A 22,311-nucleotide genomic window follows, 5' to 3' on the forward strand; every position below is an offset into this window, starting at 1 on the left:
CTTGTACAACAAGGTATTTTAGGAAAATTAAGTATGCTATTTGGCATCAGTGGTTCTTTACATGTCAAGACCCATTTGCTGCCTACCTCCTCTCCCAACTTCAATATAAGCAACAGGCATTGATCCCATATTTAATATCAGGAAACAGCCCATTTTGAATTTGCTGGTATTATTAAAATAAAAACATTATGCTAGGAAATCTCAGGCACAGTTCTGATTGCTAGTGTACTGATAGTGACTCTTGGCTAAAGTACTGTCAAATAAATTGATTGAAAATGTAGATCATGCGAGAAAAATTAGTTGAGTAGACTATGTACATTCTCTCCATGTCTGCCCGAGTTTTTTCTGGGTGCTCCAGTTTCCTCCCTCCCTCCAAAACATATGGGCTTGTAGATTAATTTGAGTGTAATTAGGTGACACTGGTTTAAATGGCTGGAATTGGCTTCTACCATAGTGTAAATATTTTTTTAAATGTATGTAATCAGTTTCAAAAGAACTTTGAAATACCTATCCTAAATATCAGGTGAAATCATTCTCAGAAATTAATTGTTTCATACCATTCTCTATATTTTAATACAACAGTAAAATCCTGGAATTATAAACAATTTGAATGAGAGATGTGCATTCATAAATATTTCAAGAGTGCCTGAACAGAGAGCCCTACACCTCCCCCATCACCTGCATTCAGAGCTATAAACAGATCTTCCAAGGGAGGCAGAGTTTCATATCTACCTACTCTATGACATTCAGAGCACTCAATGTGGCCTCCTCCACATCAGTGAGACCAAATGCAGATTAGGCAACAACTTCATTGAGTATCAGCTCTCTGTCCTTTGACGTAATCTGGAACCTTCAGTTACTAAACATTTTAATCTCCTTCTCCATTCCACAAAGACATATTAGGACATTGGCATCATCCATTGCCATCGTGAAGCCAAACATAAACTTGAGGACAACATGTATTCCTCCTGGTAGCCTAAAATCCAACGGCATGAATGTTGGGTTCAGAGTTCAGTACCACATTTAATTAAGACTGTATAACAATGTTTTCCTTCTGAGCAATTGGGAAAGTCCTTGAAATAGTTCAAATATTGTTCTACTCTGCCTTCGTTTCTTCACAATAACCTTAACATTTGTTAATGTAGCATACAGGAAATATATACCCTAGCAAATGAATGTTGGGATTTAAGACAGTAACATGTTGTTTTTCTGTATTAAAGTCTTTTTTTCCAAGGTATGTTTTGAAATCAGTTAGTAATGTACAATGTTTTTCAAGGGAGGATGAAATGAAAATGATATAATTATTTAACATTGTGCATCTCTCTGAACCTGGTGAAGGATTGAATTAAAGGCTCATTAAGGTAAGAAGCCCCAAAACTCCCCACAATTCTGTCTCCCAACTATGCCAAACTGTCTTTTTATCAGGGCAGCTTTAAAGCAGAAGGCAATAAATTGGCTGCAAATTGTTAACTTTCTCTGAATGTGGTGGTCACAATGAAGGGACTGGGGAAAGGCACTAGATGTTATTCTGAATCTTCCAGACAAAATCTTTACCTGGGGTTGGTCTGTGTTTGGTGATTATAAATGAACAGCAGAAAGGATCTTAAGTTAATCTGAAACTTGTGGAATGGGGGAAGAAACAAATAGAGGTTCTTCTCTAGAAAATTGGGATTGTACTCCCTGGAGTTTAGAAGATTGAGAGGGAATCTCATAGAGACATATAAAATGCTGGCAGGACTGGACAGAGTGGATGCAGATGGGATGTTTCCAATGATGGGAAAATCCAGAACCCGGGGCCATGGTTTGAGGATAATAGGCAAACCATTTAGGACCGAGATGAGGAGGAATTTCTTTACCCAGAGGGTGGTGAATCTGTGGAATTCATTGCCACAGAGGGCAGTAGAGGCAGGTTCATTAAATCTATTTAAGAGGGAATTAGATCTATTTCTTCAGTATAAGGGTATTAAAGGTTACGGAGAGAAGGCGGGGGCAGGGTACTGAACTTTAAGATCAGCCATGATCTCGTTGAATGGCAGAGCAGGCTCGAAGGGTCGAATGACCTACTCCTGCTCCTATCTTCTATGTTTCTATGTTTAAAATGGTAAGGAACAACCTTCAGATGAGGAAGTAAGGTTATTGGATGATGGTTGAGTCAAGTTGAACCTTTTCAATTGGCTGTAATATAAAGTAAACAGAACCTGTCAAAATGGTAAGGAACAACCTTCAGATGAGGAAGTAAGATTATTGGATGATGGTTGAGTCAAGTTGAACCTTTTCAATTGGCTGTAATATAAAGTAAACAGAACCTGTCAAAAGCTAAAGTTTTGTAGATAGGGAGATTAAAGGCATTATTTTTCAAAGGAAAATTATTGTAATTTGGAAAATTTTCGGAAGTATGAAAAGGAAACAGCATATTGAAAGGTGCTGTATTTTATAATTCACTGCCTAAGATGCAACAAAATTAAGTTTGGAACTGCAGTAGTTCAGGTTTAATTACATGTAAAAAAAAATGAACTCAAGTTTTTATTGAGACTCAATAGTAATTGGGATTACGGGAGTTCTTAAATATATTCAAATGGATAAAAAACTGAAAGTTATGATTCAGGTTGGAGAGTTTCGTCAAACACAGCTTGAACCATTTCTTTAATTAGAATGGTGTAGGTCTGCAAGAAAAGAACTTTTTTGTTGTGGTTCTGGATTGAGATTTGGTTTGATTACATAACCTATGTAGGACAATCTATAAAAATGATGGGATGGGAACAAGGGCAGTGGAGTGATCCGATTGCAAGATGTGGGAAATCAGGGAGAATGCAAGTGTTCCTGATGACTTGGCCTGCAAGAGGTGCCTCCTAACTGCAACTTCTTACAGATTAGGTTAGGGAACTGGAGTTAGAGCTGGATGAACCCTGGATCATTCAGGAGGCAGAGTGGGTGATAGACAGAAGCTGATGGGAGACAGTCACACCCAAAAGGCATGTAACTGGGGTGACTGTTAGGAGAGGGAAGGGGAATAGGCGGTCAATGAAGAGCACCCCTGTGGCTGTTCCCCTTAACCATAAATGTAGCATATTGGATAATGTTGAGGGTGGATGATTTACCACGGACACATCATGGTGGACAATTCTCTGGCACAGAGTCTGGCCCTTCAGCTAAGAAAGCAGTAGGGGAGGAGAGAGCAATTGTGATTGGGGATTTAATAGGCAAATGGATTGGAAGTTCTGTGAACAAGATTGAGACATCCAGATGGTATGTTCGCTCATGGGTGTCAGAGTCAAGGATGTCTCAGAGAGAGTCCACGTCATTTTCAAGCAGGTGGGTAGTTGTGGTCCATGTTGGTACCAATGACATAGGAATAGGGATAAGGACCTGAAGAGGGAATATAGGGAGTTGGGAAGGAAGCTGAATAGCAAGACCTCAAGAGCGATAATCTCAGACTGCTGTCTATGCTATGCGCCAGTGAATGCATTGTCAAAGAGTGTATCCAGGGGGCAGGGGTTCAGATTTGTGGATCTTTGGGATCTCTTCTGGGGAAGGTCTGATCTGTACAAAAATGGATGGACTGCACCTGAACTGGAGAGGGACTAATATCCTGGTGGATAGGTTGCTAGAACTGTTGGGGAGAGTTTAAACTAGTTGAGCAGGGGGATGGGAACCAGAATATGAGAGCAGAGAATAGGGCAGAAGGTGGAAAAGATGATGAAATGTGTGTGGCATTTTGAGGAAGGACAGGCAGTGGAGGAAACATAATTGTAGTCTGCTGAAGGGTTTGAAATGTGTCTATTTCAATGCAAGGAATATTAGGATAAAGGAGATGAATTGTAAGCTTGGATTGGGGCATGAAATTATGATGTTGGGGTGGTACAAATATTTGGCTGATGCAAGGACAGGATTGGCTTACGCAGGTAGCTGGGTTTAGATGTTTTAAAATGAATGGGATAGGAGTAAAAAGAGGGGTAGAGTAACATTACTGATCAGGGATTGTATTGCAGCTATAGAAAGGGAGGACTCTGTGGAGGAGTGTCTACTGAGTCGATGTGGATGGAAGTCAGAAATGGGAAGGGAGCAATTGTGTTTTGAGAGTAGTCTATAAATTGCCAATTAGCCCTTGGACATTGAAGAACAGATAAGTAGGCAGATTTTGGAATGGAGCAGGAATAACAGGGTTGTTGTTATGGGAGACCAACTTCCCAAATATCGACTTACTGCAAGAGGGATGTGGCCCAAAATTTATCAAATGTGTACAAGAAGGATTGCTGACACAGTTTGTGGACTAACCAATGAGAGGAGGGGCCATACTGGATCTAGTGCTGGATAATGAACCCTGGTCAGGTGACAGAGATCTTGGTGAGGGAGCATTTTGGTAAGAGTGACCACAACTCGCTGAGCTGTAGCATAGCTATGGATAAGGATAAAAGCAGGCAAAATGGTAAACTGTTTGAGGGAAGGGCTAATTATGATGGAATGAGGGAAAGTAAATTGGGAACAGATGTCCTCAAGAGAAAGTACAGAAGTAATGTGGAAGATGTTTAGGGACCAGTTGTGTGGGGTTCTGGATAGGTTTCTCACACTGAGACAGAGAAAAGATGGGAGGAAAGAGAAACATGGTTGATCAAACAGCTGAAGCAGCTAGTTAAGAGGAAGAAGGTAGCATGCATTAGATTTAAGAAGAAAAAAAGCAGGAAGAGCTCATGATAATTGTATGATAGCCAGAGAGACTTCAGAAAGGACTCAGGAGAGCTAGAAGGGGGCATGAGAAGGCTGGTGAAAGGTGGAACAATAGGGGCCTCTAAGAGACTCTTAGACAAGCACATGGATGAGGTAGGGAACATATATAGGTTGGCACAGCATCTTGGGCTGAAGTGCCTGTTCTTTAATGTTCTATGTAACTTGCATTCAAGTAAATATTTAAATAAAGGAATCTCAGATGATACTGGTTGACTGCACATCATCTTATTCCAATGGCATTTGAAAAATATGCCTAGATTATTCCAACAAGGTTATCTTTGATCAATGAATCAGTGAACAAGTAGACAAAAAATATTCAGATAAGGTGTTGGTTAAATGACAAGGATTAAAACAAATTTCTTAGGTAATTGATTATATGATATGAAAATGTATCTTGAAATTTGTGCTTTTGTGAATAGGAGTTTTCCATGAGCTTGTCCAAAATTATTTTCAATATTGTTATTGCACCAACTCTACCAGTTCCTTTGAGTTGAGAAGAGTATCAGATTTGGTGAGTTTCCACAGATGAATCTGGACACAAGTATTACAATCACACGTAACTTTTATTAACACATGGAAAATAAGCAGGAGAGAATGTTAAAAGGTACACAATTACTAATTCACGAAAGCCACAATACAAACATTCACCTCGGATATCAGTTAGACTCTGACCTTGCTAACACACTATAAACAGTGTTTCACTTAAGCATTGATATAGACATTAACCTCAGCTTAGTCATCAGTTGGACTACAACAACGGTACCGATATTCGACCCCGCTCTCACACTATAAACAGGGACACTTACAGATGCTCCCGGTTCTCTGATCAATTGATCTATTGCAATACTACAGCTCAGTTTCAGAGTAGTGCACACCTTACACACAACCCTTCCAGTGATGTCCACAGTAGCAACCTGGCATGGAGCGATATCTGGGGTTTGGACCTTGAGGCAAAGGGAGAGAGTGTGCTGTGTGCTGGTACTATATACAGTGCTAATCTGTGCTTCTAACCAATTAAATGGGCCTAGGTGATTTAAAGTAGGCAACAGCAAGATGTGCACTAATGGGTGGGAGTCCAACCTTGATTGACAGGTGATGTGACTTCCAAATAAGTTCCAGATGGGGAGGACACATGATCTCCCACAATGCACACATTCCAGACAGGCAAGGGGTTTCCTCCACACACAAAACTCTGGCAACATTCCAAATACCATCATCCTCTGTGTGAAAAACAACCCCCCACCCCCAGTCCTCTTTAAATCTTTCCCCTCCCTCTCACCTTTTCCTTTTATGATCCCCAAACTTGCCCCTCCTGTTTTTATAACCCTCTGGGTTCCTTCTACCTCTTTCTGGCCCCAAAAAAAGTCCCATTCCATCCATTCCTATCTTGTAACTCAAGTCCAGTGAATATTTCTGTCACTATTTTCTATAATGTTGGGACTCTAGGAAAATACAAGATCATTAAAATCGGGATGTATTTTTCCCCTTGATGGTGATGCCCAGACCAAGAGTTTAATTGACAGGATTAGCAATCCAAGAAATTTAAAACAAAAGGCAATTCTTCATCCAGCTGGATGGATGGGGTGTGTTTTTGAGGAAATCCTTGAGCTATTTCCAACAGATTTTTGGAAAGAGATGGGGGATAGTGCACAAAAGCAGAGATGGGTTAAAATATTCCAAGCATGAATGGTTGCGGTTTGAATAGCCACCTTTATTTGATCTTATTATTGTCCCAGTGTTAATGAACGTGAGAAAATATTGTGTTCAATGAGATTCTCAAACCTGAGGGTAAGCAAATGCTGGATATGGTACTTTTTTTCCCCACCCTCAACAATCAGAAGAGATCTCTTTCTTGGGTGTGAACAGTTCACCTGCATCGTTCTGTGCATAATTCCACACAACCTTAAACTGTTGGGTGGCCACTCTTCTGGGGGGACCTATTCCACCCTATGTACTTCTCCCAAAGATCACTAAATTCCACAGTACCGTCCGACAGCTCATCTCGTGGTGAGATGGTCAAATATAACACGTTCATGCCAATGTCCTAGGGACCAGCTTTCTATATACTTTGGGCAACTCGCCGCGGCAACGTCCCGCACCTCTCACCGTGATCTTCCGAAGTTATGGAGTTGTCATTTCCTGACACTAGAAACATGGAAAGTGGCTTTAAGGCCATAATAATTGTGAGCAAGCTTAAAAATCTGCTTTCAATTATGCAAATAAACTTTGAAGTTTTAGCGTAAATTTTATTAAGTTAAAGTCGACATTTAACACAAAGCGCATTCTTACACCCGATAACATTAGGGTCCATTCCAATTGATTAATACATGCCATGCGCAGAATTTAAACAACTTAAATGTACATGTGGCACTTAAACAACACAAACAATGCGCCGTCCGCCGAGTTGGCGGGAGCGTGTGACCGCGATCGGATGCCGCTCCTCGCTGCTTCAGCAGAGAAAGTTCATCTGCCTTCTGGTGCAGCCCCTCCGACAGCAAATATCGGCATGGGTTTGATTGAACTTGCGCTTGTCCCGGGGAGAATTCGGGAAAGCTTTCAGCATTTCTTCCAATATATCTGGGCTGGAACTCCACTCCTCTCCGCTGGAAGAAGCCAAACGGTCGAGGAGACGTTTTGGAAGGTGAAACCTGTTGAAGGGCGATTTCAGAAACTCCGCTGGCGATCCGAGAAAGAGAGAGAGAGAGAGAAAAGAAGTGAGTCACAAGAGACCTCAGCTGGCGAGATCTGGAGCATGAAGCGAAGAGCTGGACGAGCTCAGCGGTTGGAGCGCAGATGTCCTTCCAGCACTTCGTTCGATGCTACAAATATTCCTCAATCCGACCACCCAATTCCAGGTGAGTCCAATCACTTGTATATTTTGCACATTATTAGAATCTTAATACACGTCAAAATTCTGCATCTTGATCTCTAAATAACATTTCTTAACACCGTATCACGAATATTCTAACTAGTTTCAATCTTCACTGGTGACTTTAATTTTCTAATGTCTGCTGTATTTTTAAATGGGAAATAGTTGGACAAAAATCCTTATTGATAATATTTGGAGGTGGGGGCGAATTTGACACATCGCATCGCAAAAAGTTAGCTTCAAATGTCCTTCAGTGACCAGTGCAAACTGTTGAAGCCTCTGTTGGAGAAAACTTTTGAAACCATTGGAGTTAGGAGATTGCGTTTCGTGGGGCCAGCGAACACCAGCTCACCCTGCATCCCGTTGGCCCCGAGGGTCTCCTCTTCCTCTGCCCAGGTGCCGGTGCCTCTTCTCCAGCGGGAGCCACCGCACGTGAAGATAGCGGCTCGCATCAGGTCGCGGCCGCACAGCTTGAACAGGAGCTGCCTTTCGGGGTTGACCCGGGAGACGGCGAGGAGCGCCAGCAAGGCCGGCAGAAGCAACAGCATCGTGGACCGCATATTGCTTGGAACCGCGACCGACACTCGTCACGCCAAGTGGGTAATAGCCGCTGGGTGTGGGGAAAGCCGCCTCGGGACTACTCTTTTATAGCGAGCCGCCGGGGCGTGCCGCTCCCGCCTCCGCTCCCCTGTCCAACGAAGGGGTTGCTGAAACCCCGCTCCTCTCGGCTACTGATTTGCCGGTGCACAGTGAAGGCAGTGCCTGGGAGAGGGGAATGGGACCCAGAGGAGCCCGGTGAAATACATGGCAGAGCAGCATGGCAACCTTAAATAAAAATAAAACACAGTTGTAGCAGCTATCGTAACCTGCTGTTGTAAAGGGTGTGGAGAAAAGTGAGAATATAGAACAAAATAATAACTTCTGTAACACTTCCTTTCGACCTGAGCAACCCTTTCAAATTGCAGCTGCCGAGAAGCCCTCTCGGGTTCCGGTTGCGATTTACTGGGTCGTGGGTGCAGGACGCACCTTTCATATCGCAGCCAGACCTACCTGATAACTCGCCAACTCGGCGATTATAGTGGGATCCCGCACCCTCGATGACACAGTGAGTGACCCGTCATGCACTCATCGAAAGTATTGGCGGTCAGTCGCCCCCCATCTCTGGCCCTCAGTAGCCCCACCCCTCAGTCAATCACCACCCCCCATCAGTTGCCCCCAGTGTGTTGCCACCTCCATCAGTCACCCCAGTTTGTCACGTCCCCATCAGTTGCCCCCACATCAGTCGCCCCCACCACCCCCGTCAGTCTCCACTCCTCAACTGCCACCCCATCAGTCACCACCCCGTCAGTCGCCACCCCAGCCAATTGCCCCCCATCAGTCAACCCCCTGTCAGTCACCCCCCCCCATCAGTTGCCACCCCCCCACCCCCGGTCAGTCAACCCTCCCCCTAGCAATGTGCCACTGCCGTGAATGGAGGGGGGGGTGGGGGCGGGATAGTGGTTGCTGCAGCATGTGTGGTTCTGGTTCACAGCAACGCTTCAATGCAGGAGCAATAGCCGTCTTCCTTACCCATAATGGCCCATGCCACTGGAACAGCTCTGGCTCTGGCAGAGTGGTTCCATTTGCATGAGGGATTATGGGTAAGGAAGATGACCATTGTTCCCACACTCCCACATTGAGCTGTTGCTGCAAACCAGAGCGGTGTTTGTAGCAGTGGCACATCATGGCCCCGACTCCCCCCAGTTGTGGCACCGAATTCTCTTCCCCCGATCATAGCAAGGGTTTCCCTGTGATGTACATATGCAAGCGTTGACGTCTCCAGACTAACCGGGTCGGCCATTCTCCCTTACAAACTGCCAGATCAGGATGCCTGGGTAAGTTTTACTGGGTTCCCTGACCACCTCTGAAGTAGGTCACAGACCTGGTTGTGTTCTGACAGGATTGACCCAGTTGGACCCTTTCAAATCGCCTTGTACATGGGTCGTTAACCATGCAAATTGCCTGGTTAACCCTATTTTATATGGCAGTTTGAAAGGGCCTTGTGAATGTGAGTTAGTGCTGGTCCACTCGGGTACTCACAGAGATGGTGCATTAATCTCCCAACCATTGCTTCCTGCTTCTATGCAAAATTGCTCGAGAGACCAGGCAGGCCACGCATAGGAAGTATGCCCAACAGACGATTCAGGTCCAAAACATTGATTGCTTTTTAGTTCCACAGGATGCTGTTTGAGTTTCTCCAGCACTTTTATGTACAGGTACTCCTCGACTTGCAACCCATGCGACTTATATCCATCCACACATACGACCCAATTTTTAAAAAAATAAGAAAAAAAATCAAATTTATGTGGTTTATGTTATATTTGACAAACTATAACACCAATTCAGGGCATGTAAGAGCCAAAATGTGCACACTTACTTTGTTAGACGGCATTCCAGGGTCCGTAGACTGGGCATGGTGATCTTAGTTTGTAGTTATTTGGTGTATTTAACTTGGGGTACTTTGGAAACAAAATTAATATGATGATGAATATAGCACCGAAGATTTTGTATTTAAATGGAGTATAAGAAACAGGCCTGATAATCTAATAGCGCAGCTGGAAGTTGGCAGGTATGACATTGTGGCCATCACAGAGCCGTGGCTGAAAGAAGATCACAGCTGGGAACTAAATGTCTGAAGGAAGGCAGAAGTGATGGGGTAGTCCTGATGGTTAAAAATGAAATTAAATCTTTGGAGACAAGAATTTATTGGAATGTATTCAGGATGACTTCTTGGAACAGCTTGTGGCTAAGCTGACCAAGGAAATAATGTTATGGACCATGGACTGTGATTATAAACGATGGATTTCTGCTAAGAACTCTGTGCAACTTGCGGAACAGCTGAGTGCTGACTCGCCAATTGCTTGAAACTTTCGAGAATGGAGAATCCAGCTGTGAAGCAAAGAGCGGCAGTTGGAATGGCAGGGGGCAGCTGGAGAGCTGTATGAAATGCATACGCTTCATTAGCGAGGATTTGTAAGTTTACTGCAATGCAACATCAGTCAATACGACGTCCTTTGTTATCAGTTAAAGAACTGAACTTGCACATTAAACTTTGAGATTTAATTCTGTGGACAGTGTTTTTTGAACTGACTTACTTAACTGACTGACCTGGGGTTTTGGGGAATTTTTCCTTATTGAATATTGGGCACAGACTGTAATGGTCTGGGTTTTTCAAATACACACTGTTTATAAATATACGATATGCGTATATTTGCTAAAGATATCTGTAGTGGGGTTAATTTTGCTAAAACATTATATTGTTAATATTCATTAATAAATATAGAGTTAAAATGTAACCCTTTTGAATTGTGTCTTCTGTTGTGGCTGGTTTGAGTTGTAACAGTAGCAAATCTGGATTGGATATTATGTGATGAACCAAAGTTGATAAGGGAACACTTAGGAGACAGTGACCATAATATGATATAATACACCCTGCAGTTTGAAAGGGAGAAACTAAAATCAGATATGTCAGTCTACCAATGGAATAAAGGGGACAGAAGAGATATGAGGGAGGAACTGACCAAAGTTGACTGAAAAGACACAACAGGAAGCTCGGCAGAGCAGCAAAGGCTAGAGTTTCTGCAAGAAATAACAAAGGTGCAGAATACTCATTGCTCTGGGCAGCAAGCACAACCAAAGGCCAGCAGCCCACGCAGTGGCACTGGCCCCAACAAGCAGACCGGCGGATGAATGACAAAGGCAGCTTAAAGTCCAGCAACCCCAAAACGGCGTAGGCCATGCTGCGCAGCCAACAGACAGGGACAGCACATGGGGAAGAAGGACATTGTTGTGCAGGAAAGTACCTGTGCTCGAGAAACCCGCTTTTGTTATGCATGTTATGACGTCAGCCAAGGGGGGGCCACGGCAGGAACAGTAAAAGTATAAAAGTCAGGCCTGAGCTCTATAAAACTCAGAGCTTAACCTGACATATGTGTGTCTTCTTTCTAGTAGTGCGCGGCTACAATTAGTGACCCTGACAGTTTAGACGGCATCTAAATCCAGTGATGAGAGAACAGGCAGCAGTCAACTTGGTTGCTCTCAAGCTGCCAACCTTCTGGACAATTCGACATTGTATGCCGTTTGACCAGGCTGAGGTCTGGATTCCAGATCCAGCAGATCACAGCAGAATCTACCTGGTACTACGACGTGGTGAGTGCCCTGGACTGGGACACAGCAGGCTGGGTGGCCAACTTTATCCAGGAGTTCCCATCAGATGGCGTGTACACTGCCTTCAAGGACTTGCTGATCAAGACCTTCGGGCTCTCACGGCGTGAGAGAGGGGCACGTCTGCCCTCAAGAATGAGATGCTGACCTTGGGCAAACATGAGCCCTGTATCATGTTTAAGCAGGTGTTCCTGGAGCAACTGCCCGAGGACCTCCAACTGCTCCTGGCTGACGCAGATTTCAGCAACCCCCGGAAAGTTGCAGCACAAGTGGATGTTCTGTGGAAACAGGCGAATGCTCAGCATCCAAGGGGCTCGTCGCTAAAACCCCACAGCCAGATCTGTGCAGAGCCACCAAGAGAACAGCATCCCCACAGAAGAGGTGATCCAGATGACCAGTGATGTTTCTATCACCAGAGATGGGGCGCCAGAGCCTGCTGGTGTAGGCCGCCATACATGTTTCAGGGAAATGCCGGGGCCAGCTGTTGCTAATGGCCATAACAGCAGGCCACCAAGACAGCCTCCTGTATGCTTGGGACCAACAGTCTGGATGACACTTCCTCTTGGACACAGGACCAGAGTTCAGCATTTTTCCCCCATCAGGACAGGACACCAGGAACAGGCAGTCAGGCCCCACACTGAGGGCTCCCAACAACAGCATCATTTGGACTTGCAAGGTCAAACTACAGTTGGGAGGCAGCTTCTTCTCATGGGTGTTCACGCTAGCCACAGTGAAACAGCCGCTCCTCGGGGCCCACAGCCTGCTAGTGGACCTTAAGGGAAGGGGATTGGTCCATGCCAAGACTTTTCAAACCTTCCTCCTCAAAGACGCCAGGGTCCCAGCATGCCACCTGGACTCTGTACAGAGATCGGACAATGAGTATGCCAGGATCCTGGCCAAGTTCCTTGCAGTGCTTACCCCCGAATTCACCACAGTGATGCCCTGACATGGAATATAGCACCACATCCTGACCCAGGGCCTGCTGCTCCACACAAGGGCAAGACGCCTTCCTCCAGAGAGGCTCCAGCTGCCGAAGGAGGAATTCAGGAAGCTGGAGGTGCTCAGCATTGTTCGGCGGTTGGACAGCCCATGGGCTTCTTCATTGCATGTGGTATCCAAGGCACTGGGGGCTGGAGACCATGCAGCGACTACCACGGGCTCAACAAGGCTACAATACCGGATCAGTACCCTGTGCCACACATCCAGGACTTCGTGGCTAACCTGCATGGGGCAAGGATCTTCTCCAAGGTGGACTTCTGGTGGGGATATCATCAGATCCCGGTTCAACCTAATGATATCCCCCAAGAATGCCATCATCACTCTGTTCAGCCTCTTTGAATTTCTACACCCGACTGAACGAGTTCAGCCTGACGATCAACCTGCCAAATGCCAGTTCAGATTGGGGGCCATTGACTTCCTGGGCCACAGGATAACCAGGGATGGAGCTACACTACTACCCAGTAAAGTGGAGACCATCTGGAAGGGACTACAAGAGTTCATGTGGATGATCAATTTCTATCACAGGTTCATCCCCTCAGCTGCCTGGATCATGCTTCTCTTGTTTGCCCAGATGGCAGGCAAGATGAAGGATATCACATGGGACAAGGAGTCAGCGGAAATCTTCATGAAGGCTGAGGAAGCCCTGGTGGATGCCACTCTCCTGGCACATCCTAGGTTAGATGCTCCAACAGCCCTGATGGTGGATGCCTCAGGAATGGCGATTGGCGGAGTTCTGGAGCAGCAGCTTGAAGGAAGTTGGCAGCCACTGGCTTTCTTCAGCAAACATCTGTGGTCTTCAGAACTGAAGTACTGCGTTTTTGACAGAGAGCTACTGGTGCTGTACTTAGCCATCCACCTCTTCAGATACTTCTTAGAGGTTTTAGGTCCTCATGGCTTTCATAGATCACAAGCCCCTGACTTTCTCCTTGGCTAGGATCTCGGAACCCTGGTTGGCCTGCTAGCAACATCTCCTCTCTTACATCTCTGAGGACACCACTGATGTAAGGCATGTCTCCGGCAAGGACAACATGGTGGCTGACACACTGTCCAGGCAAAGTATCCACGTGCTATCAAAGAGAGTGGACTTCGTGGCACTAGCAGAGGAGCAGCAGAAGGATGAGGAGGTGCCCCAATACAGGACTGCCATGTCGGGATTGCAGCTCCAGGACATTCCTGTCAATCGAGGTAACACCATCCACTTGTGCAACATGGCCATCGGTCAGGTCAGACCCATCGTCCTGGAGGCTTGGAGATGACAGGGTTTTGACTCTGTCCATGGACTGGCTCACCTGTCCATCAGGACCATGGTCTGGCTGGTGGCCAGCAAATACATGTGGCATGGTTTGCGGAAACAGGTCAGTGGGTGGATGAAGGTATGCATGCAGTGCCAAACAACCAAGGTACAGGAGCACACCAAGACCCCACCGTAGCACTTCAAGCCTGAAGGTTTGACCACATCCATGTGGACACAGTAGGACCCTTGCCAGTATCCCAGGGTTTCTGATATCTGTTCACGATGGTCAACCACCACAAGGTGGCCAGAAGCAGTCCTGCTGGCAGACACATCCACAACTTTGTGCGCCAGGGCCTTTATCTCATCCTGGGTGGCATGGTTCGGGTTACCATCCCATATCACATCCGACAGAGGGGCCCAGTTCACCTTCAGTCTGCGGTCTTACCTCGGCAGCTTGTGGAGTGCCCAGCTGCACCACACAACAGCTTACCACCCACAGTCCAATGAGTTGATGGAGCGCTCCTACAGGCATCTCAAAACCGTGCTCATGACCAGACTCCAAGGACCTAATTGGGTAGACGAGCTACCATGGGCCTGTTGGGCATCTGCACGGCACCCAAGGAGGACCCAACAACGTTTCTGCTGAACATGTCTAAGGAGCTCCTCTGGTGGTCCTGGAAGAATTGTTACCATCCCCAGGCGACAGCAGGATGACTCCACAGTGTTCCTCAGCAGGCTAAGGGAAAGAGTTGGAAACCTGGCCCCAACTCCACCTTCCAGGCACGGACATGCGAGGACCAACATACCCAAAGACCTGCAGAACTGTGAGTATGTTTTCATTCGCAGGGGTCAACATTGTCCACTGCTTCAGAGGCCATACGAGAGTCTGTTCCTGGTTATCCGCAACAACGGGGCCACATTCGAGCTGGAGGTCAGAAGCAAAATGGAGGTCTTCACCACAGACAGGCTGAAGCTGCCATACTTGGACCCAGCGTGCCCAGTCGAGACACCACCACCACGCCGAAGACCTCCGGGCACCAAGGACAATAACAAGGACAATACCGCTGGTTCTTTGGGGAGGGTCATGTGGTGGCCATCTGCCACGGTGGTTGAATCAGCGCTCTGGGTGGTGAGTGCAACCAAAGGCCAGCATCCTGCGCAGTGGCACTGGCCCCAACAAGCAAACCGGCAGGTGAATGGCAAGAGCAGCTTAAAGGCCAGTGAGCCCAAAACGGCGCTGGCCTTGCTGCGCAGCCAACAGACAGGGACAGCACATGGGGAAGAAGGACATTGTTATGCAAGAAAGTACCCCTGGACAGGAAACTCACTTTTGTTGTAACATCAGCCAAGAGTCGGGCCTGAGCCAATAATAAAACTTAAAGCTAAACCTGGCTACACTATGTGTGTGTGTCTTTTTTTGAGTAGTGCGTGGCTACAACAGCAAATTTTTTATGGACAGCTAGATTTGAGGGTCTTTCACACTCCTATCTGATTGTATTAAAGTAAGGTTGAAAAAGACCATGCATAGTGACTGCTGCTTCTCCCAACATTCTTTTTGTGTTTTTAGATGAATGAAATGTACACTGATTTATGGAATAGCTATTAGCCACTTGAAGCAAGTATTGAGAAGGATTCTGGTGATGACTTTCCCTGTTTGGACTGCAGAGACAGTTCTGTGGTTACCACAGACTTGTCTCCTTTGTTGAAGATGTTGTCCATTACAGCAGGTACACTGGTATATCCTCATCTTCTCAGGTATTGACAATGAGATTTTAGAGTTACCATCTACTGGTGAGGCCTTGTGACTTTCATCATTAGGGATGCAGCCTTTTTGTTGGTGAGGAGTGGAACCAAGACTGACTCAAACAGGTTGTTGTGGAATGGAGTCCAGGTTGCTTAATGAGGTTTTCAAAGCGTTCCTTCATTCCGGTGTTGACTGACTCTGCCCAAGATGAATTCACCCCATTTCTTTGCTCCATGTCCTTGAGTGTTGGGGCTGCAGATGAATTGACAGTCTTTAAGAATCAACACATCATGGCTGTTAATGAGGTCTGAACATTCTGCCCTATCACTATTCACAATCTGTTCTTAGGATTTCTATTGGACCCTGGCCTTCAGGTGTCTGTAGAGCTATTTAATTTTCCTTGAGGAATGGGCGAGCTTCCTGCCTAGGGATGACTTGCACTTGTAGTTAATTAGCTTCTCAATCTCCTGGTAATTCCCATAAATCTTGTCTTGATCTTCTTGGTGGAGAACCCAAGCATCTATTTGCAGGTGCAGATTACTGCTGGACTTCAAGAAAGCCATAAACTGTGGACATTGTGTAATTCGTGTTTGCTGGAAGTTGACATGTTATCTGTGTGTTATCTTCTCAGGAGCTTCAACATTGATCTTCTTGAGGGTCTTCGGACTGAAGTGGGATTTTGGCGAGGATCCAGGGTTTATATTGGGATATGCGGGGGCAGAGTCGGGGAGGAACCAGTCCTTTGAGTATCGCACCAGTAGTGAATTCCCAGTTCACTACATTCACCCTTTCCTTTTGAATGAAGCCTGCAGGTGAAACAGAGAACAAAGAAGAGTAAAAAAAAAATTTGCAATATTTACAAGTTCAACCTGTCAGGAGGTCTGGAAATGCGGGCAAAGCGTTGCAGTGTCGGCTGGCCCTGGGCTTCCTGATCCTCCTGTGGTTCTAGAGCCTCAGGGCATGGGTGATCGAACTCTGGTCGAGGGGTGGCTCGAGCCACTTCCTGCAACAGCTCACCTGGCCCCCTTGAGGTGATGGACACTCAGTTCTGGTGGGTACCAGGTCCCTGATCGAGACAGTGTCCTCCCTGCCATCAGGGTAGGCATAAGTGGGGTTGGCATGGAGTAGGTCCATCTTCTCAATCAAGGGATCAGTTTTGCTCTTCCTCACATGCTTTTAAAGCAGCACTGGACCTGGTGCTGTAAGCGAAGCTTGGCGGGTGGTCCTTGATGTTGATTTTCTCTCGAAAGAAAACATTAGCTCATGAGGAGTTGCATTGGTCGCAGTGCAGAGTAGTGGCCATATGGAGTGGAGCACCATGGGTAGGACATCTTGCCAGCAAGAGTCTGGAAGACCTTTGGACCGGAGGGCCAATTTTATGGCCTTCCAAACCATAGCATTCTCTTTCTCAACTTGTCCGGTCCCCTGGGGGTTGTCCTGCTGGATGTAATGCTTCTCACCAGCAGAAACTGGCGTAGCTCCTTGCTCGTAAATGATGAGCCCTGGTCACTATGGATAGAGCCGGGATATCTGAACAGGGCAAAAATAGAGTTTAGGGCCCTAGTGACAGACGGCGTGGATGTGTCTGGGCAGGGAATGGCAAACAGGAAACTAGAGTACTCATCAATGACTGTGAGAAAGTACATGTTCCTGTTCGTGGAGGGGAGGGGTCCCTTGAAATTGACACTAAGGGCCTGGATGTGCCTTTCTGGGATGGTAGAAGTGCAGCTTGCACTCAGCACAGACCTGGCACGACCTTGTCATTTCCATGACATCCACAATCGAATAGGGTAAATTGCGTGGCTTGACAAAATGAGCCATGCGAGTGATGCCTAGATGGCAGAGCTCATTGTGCTGTGACCACAAATGGCTGGTGTGTGCAGAGGCACAGCTTCCTCTGGGCAGGGCATCTGGAGGATCATTAAGGGATCCAGGTCGAGAGACTAAATCATAGTTGTAGGTGAAGAGTTCAATCCTCTACCTAGCAATTTTGGCATTTTTAATTTTGCCTTATTTTGTGTTGTTGAACATGAAAGTCACCGAACACTGGTCCGTGAAGAAGGCAAATTTCCTACCAACCAGGTGGTGTCTCCAGTGCCCGATGGCCTCTACAATGGCTTGTGTCTCTTTCTCCACTGATTGATTCCGAAGCTCGTGGCCTTGTAGGGACCTAGAAAAAAATGCAACTGGCCTACCTGCCTGATTAAGAGTCGCAGCCAAGGCTATGTCTGAAGTGTCACTTTCTACCTGAAAAGGTACATTCTCGTCCACCGCATGCATGGTGGCCTTCATAATGTGGCTTCTGATGTAGTTGAAAGCAGTTTGAGCTTCAGCTATCAGTGGGAAGGAAGTGGTTTTTAAGAGGGGAACGAACCTTGTTTGCATATTGACGGACCCACTGGGCAGATTATGAGAAGAAGCCCAGGCACCTTCTCAAAGCATTCATGGTCTTCGGGATTGGGAGTTCTAACAGGGGGTGCATCATTCGGGATCGGGGCCAATTATGCCATTCTCCACCACATAGCCCAAGATGGCTAGCTGTTTAGCCCTGATCACACATTTACTGGTGTTGTAAGTGAGATTCCGGCCCTCAGCTGCATGGAGGAAATTCTGTAGGTTGGTGCCATGTCCTCCAGAGTGTGACCGCAAATGGTAACATTGTCGAGGTAGGGGAAGGTGGCTTTCAACTTAAATTTGTCTACCATTCAGTCCGTCTGTCTCTGCAACCTCATTCATGATTCCAAATGGAACCCTCCAGAACTGTTAGAGTCTCCCGTTAGCCTCAAAAGCGGGGTAGGGATGATCCTTGGAACGGATTGGCAACTGGCGGTAAGCAGCTTTAAGGTAGAAGGTCAAATATACCTTGTACTGCACAATTTCATTCAGCAGTCTGAAATATTAGGGAGGGGGTATGTATCCAAGAGTGTGAAATGATTAATAGTTTGGCTATAGTCAATTATTAGCCTGGACTTTTCTTCTCCCTTTACTACAACCACCTGCACTCTCCATGGGCTGGTACTGTGCTCGATAATGTCCTCATCAAGTAATCTTTGTGTTTCAGCCTTGATGAATGTCCGGTCTCTGTGCTGTAGCGCCTGCTTTTTGTAGCAATTGGTCTGCAATCGGTGCTCAGATTGGGGAACAGAGGAGGTGGATCTATATTCAGTGTGCAAAGACAGCAAATGGCATCAGAGTTTTAGGACCTTCCATCCCATAACGGGAAGGAGAGAACCATAATACTTCAGGGTCACACTTTTGAAGTGACACAATAAGTCAAGACCCAAAAGAACGAGAGCACATAAATTCTCAAGTACATACAGTTTGAAGTTACAGAATTCCCCCTCCTGTGAAGATAATTGTTCTTGAATATTTACAGACTGCAAAAGGGACGCTAAATAAATATGATAATTCAAGGGATACACTTTGAGATTGAGATTTTGGACTGTCTCTGCTCATTTGAGCCAGAGTCAATTATACATTTCAGTTTATGCCTGTTAACCCACACCTTAGTTGTAGAATTTTTCAGTTGGTGTGATATCTCCTGGTCCAACACCATTGCTGCCAGGACTCCGGAGATGCTGTTGTTGCCCTCGCTGGAGTCCCTCCGCCGTTCGCATCCTCGTGCAGGCAAGATGGCAGGGGCCACAAGGTGCGGCAATATGGGCGCCCTCCTCCTTCTTCTTCCCCCATTGTAGATGGCGCGGAATTTGAATGCCGGCAAGATGGCGGGGACCACGTGGTGCAGCAAGATGGCCATGCTCCCTCCTTGACGGATGAAGGAGGCGCCAGTTTTGAACCGTGGCAGGGTGGCCACCGGGTTTTCCCAGATCCCTTGCTGTTGCCGTGCGGTCCTACAGGCACACTGGCACACTAGTATCGGGGGCCATGGGTTTTGGTTTCAGTCTTACCTCAGTCAGCCTATCGGGGGTCACGCACGCGTTGGACCTCTCAGCACTCCCCCTCACCCTGCCAACTTTCACCCAGTGCCCCTTCTTACCACCACTGGAGCAGATGGAGTCTTTAGCTGGACGTTGAGTTCTTGAGTGCTGTTGCTGACCGCAGAAGAAGCATCCCTTAGCGCCCGAGGCCGCCGTCGTCAGAGCTGATGCAGTGTGTGGTGTCGCTCTAGGACCCAGGTCCTCAAGAAGGGTGCCGCCACCTTCCAAATTGTCAGCCCCCAGTTGGACCATCTCCAATGACTTGGCCAGAAGTACATTTTCAGGCAGCATCGCATTATCTTTCTGCAGAAACCGCTGCCGAATGTATTTGGACAACACCCCAGTAACCAGCACGTCCTGGATCTGCTCATCCTCCCGTTCTCAGGCCATGCCATTCTCATACCTGCAGTTTCTCGTGAATGTTCGTAGGATGAGGACATAGTCCTCAATAGGCTCACCAGGCCACTGCTTTCATTGTGAGAGTTGATGCCTCACTAGGACAATGTTTTTGGGCCTTCAGCTTCTCAACAGTCGCTGCATAAGTCTTACAGTCACTGATGATCGGAGCTCCTTTAGGTCCGATGCGAGAGAGGAGTGCCAACCTCTTGAGCACATCTGTTGAGTAGACCTTTTGCATGGCATTCCAGCCAGTAATTGAACTCTTCCGGGGCCTCCAGGGACAAAGGGTCGATGAGGAGCATCGCAGGCTTCAACAGCGCTTCCATCCCATTCTTTATTGAATAAAATCGAAGCGCGACAGAGAGCACTCAAGACTAGAAAGAGTACATTCAATAAGAATGGCACACATGGTCTGTGGACTGAACTGGGGTTTTGGCGGGGGTCCAGGGTTTATAGTGGGATATGCAGGGGAGGAGCCAGTCCTTAGAGCATCGCATCAGTAGTGAATTCTCAGTTCACTACATGAAGATAATAGCAGATCATGCAATGGTTGTTGAACTTCTCACATGGTGGATAAAAGGAACATCATTGCAGATCCTTGCTTGGACAATAAAGCCTATGCTTGGCCTATGGGTTTTTCCATGGGATCTGGTATTACACGATAGTCCATAAATCAAACTCTGAGAATTTGAGAAAGATCTGGCTAAGCTGCATTAGAATTTGAGATATAAAGGGTAGAGGGGTAAGCTCTTGTGTTTAGAGGTCAAAAGATGGGATAAGGCTTTAAATGGCATAAAATGGCAATAATGGGGGCAGATTCAAGTGTAACATTCAAAAGAGAGAGAATCTCAAGGTCACAATGATATATTAAAAATATTAAAACACTTTTATCTGCCTTAGGGCAAATAGGGTCACCATAAGCATTGCCTGTGTAACGGGATCACATAGGCCATAAAAGAAGAGATGACTCATGGAATTGTTTTCCAGCATTTATTTGCTCCCCATTAGAAGACAAAATAATATAACCATCATTATCTTCTGGGTTTTCTTTCTTTTTTACCCCTTTGCTCCTAAGCTTGCAAAATAACAGAATTTACACTGTGAAATCTCAGCAAAGCTTATTGATCACATGACCAGCACATGGTAATGGAGTCAAACCACCGGTAAGATAAAAACATCCATAAAACTTACATCAATGGTTAAAAGAATATAAAATAATAACATTAGTAATGAACAATATACATTAAGAGTGATGGCATAATTGGCATAACCAATTAATTTTCCAAGGAAAACATTTAATAGAAATTATTAAAACCCATTTTAACTCTGTTACACCTGACGCCCCTAACAATAGGAGAAAGAAAAGCAAAAGGGAATCCCTTTAGAGTCACTTAGAGTCTGTGGATTCACCTCCTGTGCTTGCCTGGCCTCTGCAGCCGCACAGACTCCTGTTCGATTAATCAGCAACCCAAGCTCCAGATCCAAACCTTTGAGACATTCAGGAAGCCTTCAGCGCCCAATGTCCTTTAGGAGCCCTTCTTGCCCTCAGCACCCTCTCAAATCATGGTTCCAATACCTGATTCCCCTGAACCAGTGCACATCATTTATAAACCTATGAAAACTTGTGACTTGTGTTAGTTGTTGAGTTCCTGTGTGATTATAGACAAGCCTGATAGGAAAGTTCAAGGAGAAAATATTAAGAGATGCTTCTAAAGTAATATTGTTGCCTGGTTTAAACTCAAAGTTAGACAATCTGATTTTTGGAGCAGCTTCATTGGCTTTTACAGATGCATTTTCATACCTTCTAACTAAAAAAAAGGCGCTTTGATTACACAACTACAAATTGTTGATTGTCATAACTGTTATTTGAAAGTAAAAAAAAGTAAGGTGTTAAATTTAGGACAAAGCAGACCATCCAAAAATAAATTATAATTTAGAAAAATCGTATTAATTAAATGAAGGTGTTTGAAATTAATACCTTCAATCTTAACAATTTTCAATGTTATTTTTCAATGGAAAGTAAGTTGATACTGATGTGAAATCATTTTGAGTTCAAGTAATATGAACTCATAAATCTTGCGTTAAACATCATGACTCATTCTTTTGTTTGCAGTTAAATAACATTTGAATGAAAGACTATAAAATAACTAGCAATAACTTGTATTCTATTTCCACATTTGTTTCATATTTTCAAAGAAGG

At 45.7% G+C, this 22,311-nt stretch overlaps 1 protein-coding gene across 1 annotated transcript; it reads right to left on the reverse strand.

Annotated features, from left to right (window-relative positions):
- Positions 1-6,025: 6,025 nt before the first annotated feature.
- Positions 6,026-8,196, reverse strand: insl5a (insulin-like 5a). Its single transcript, XM_069938377.1, has 2 exons — positions 7,947-8,196; positions 6,026-7,401 (listed from the first exon to the last, which is right to left on the reverse strand). Exons 1-2 carry the CDS (start codon positions 8,152-8,154, stop codon positions 7,175-7,177), a joined length of 435 nt encoding a protein of 144 aa, XP_069794478.1. The 5' UTR covers positions 8,155-8,196; the 3' UTR covers positions 6,026-7,174.
- Positions 8,197-22,311: the final 14,115 nt, after the last annotated feature.

Source organism: Narcine bancroftii, chromosome 5, assembly GCF_036971445.1.
Source record: "Narcine bancroftii isolate sNarBan1 chromosome 5, sNarBan1.hap1, whole genome shotgun sequence".
Taxonomy (NCBI): domain Eukaryota; kingdom Metazoa; phylum Chordata; class Chondrichthyes; order Torpediniformes; family Narcinidae; genus Narcine; species Narcine bancroftii.

What these genes read in the sequence shown, in the direction of transcription:
- insl5a (XM_069938377.1), bottom strand. Translation starts at nt 8,154, where the DNA reads ATGCGGTCCACGATGCTGTTGCTTCTGCCGGCCTTGCTGGCGCTCCTC. An exon ending in CGGGGCCAACGGGATGCAGG is followed by an intron (nt 7,402 to 7,946) that starts GTGAGCTGGTGT and finishes TCGGATCGCCAG; the next exon opens with CGGAGTTTCTGAAATCGCCC.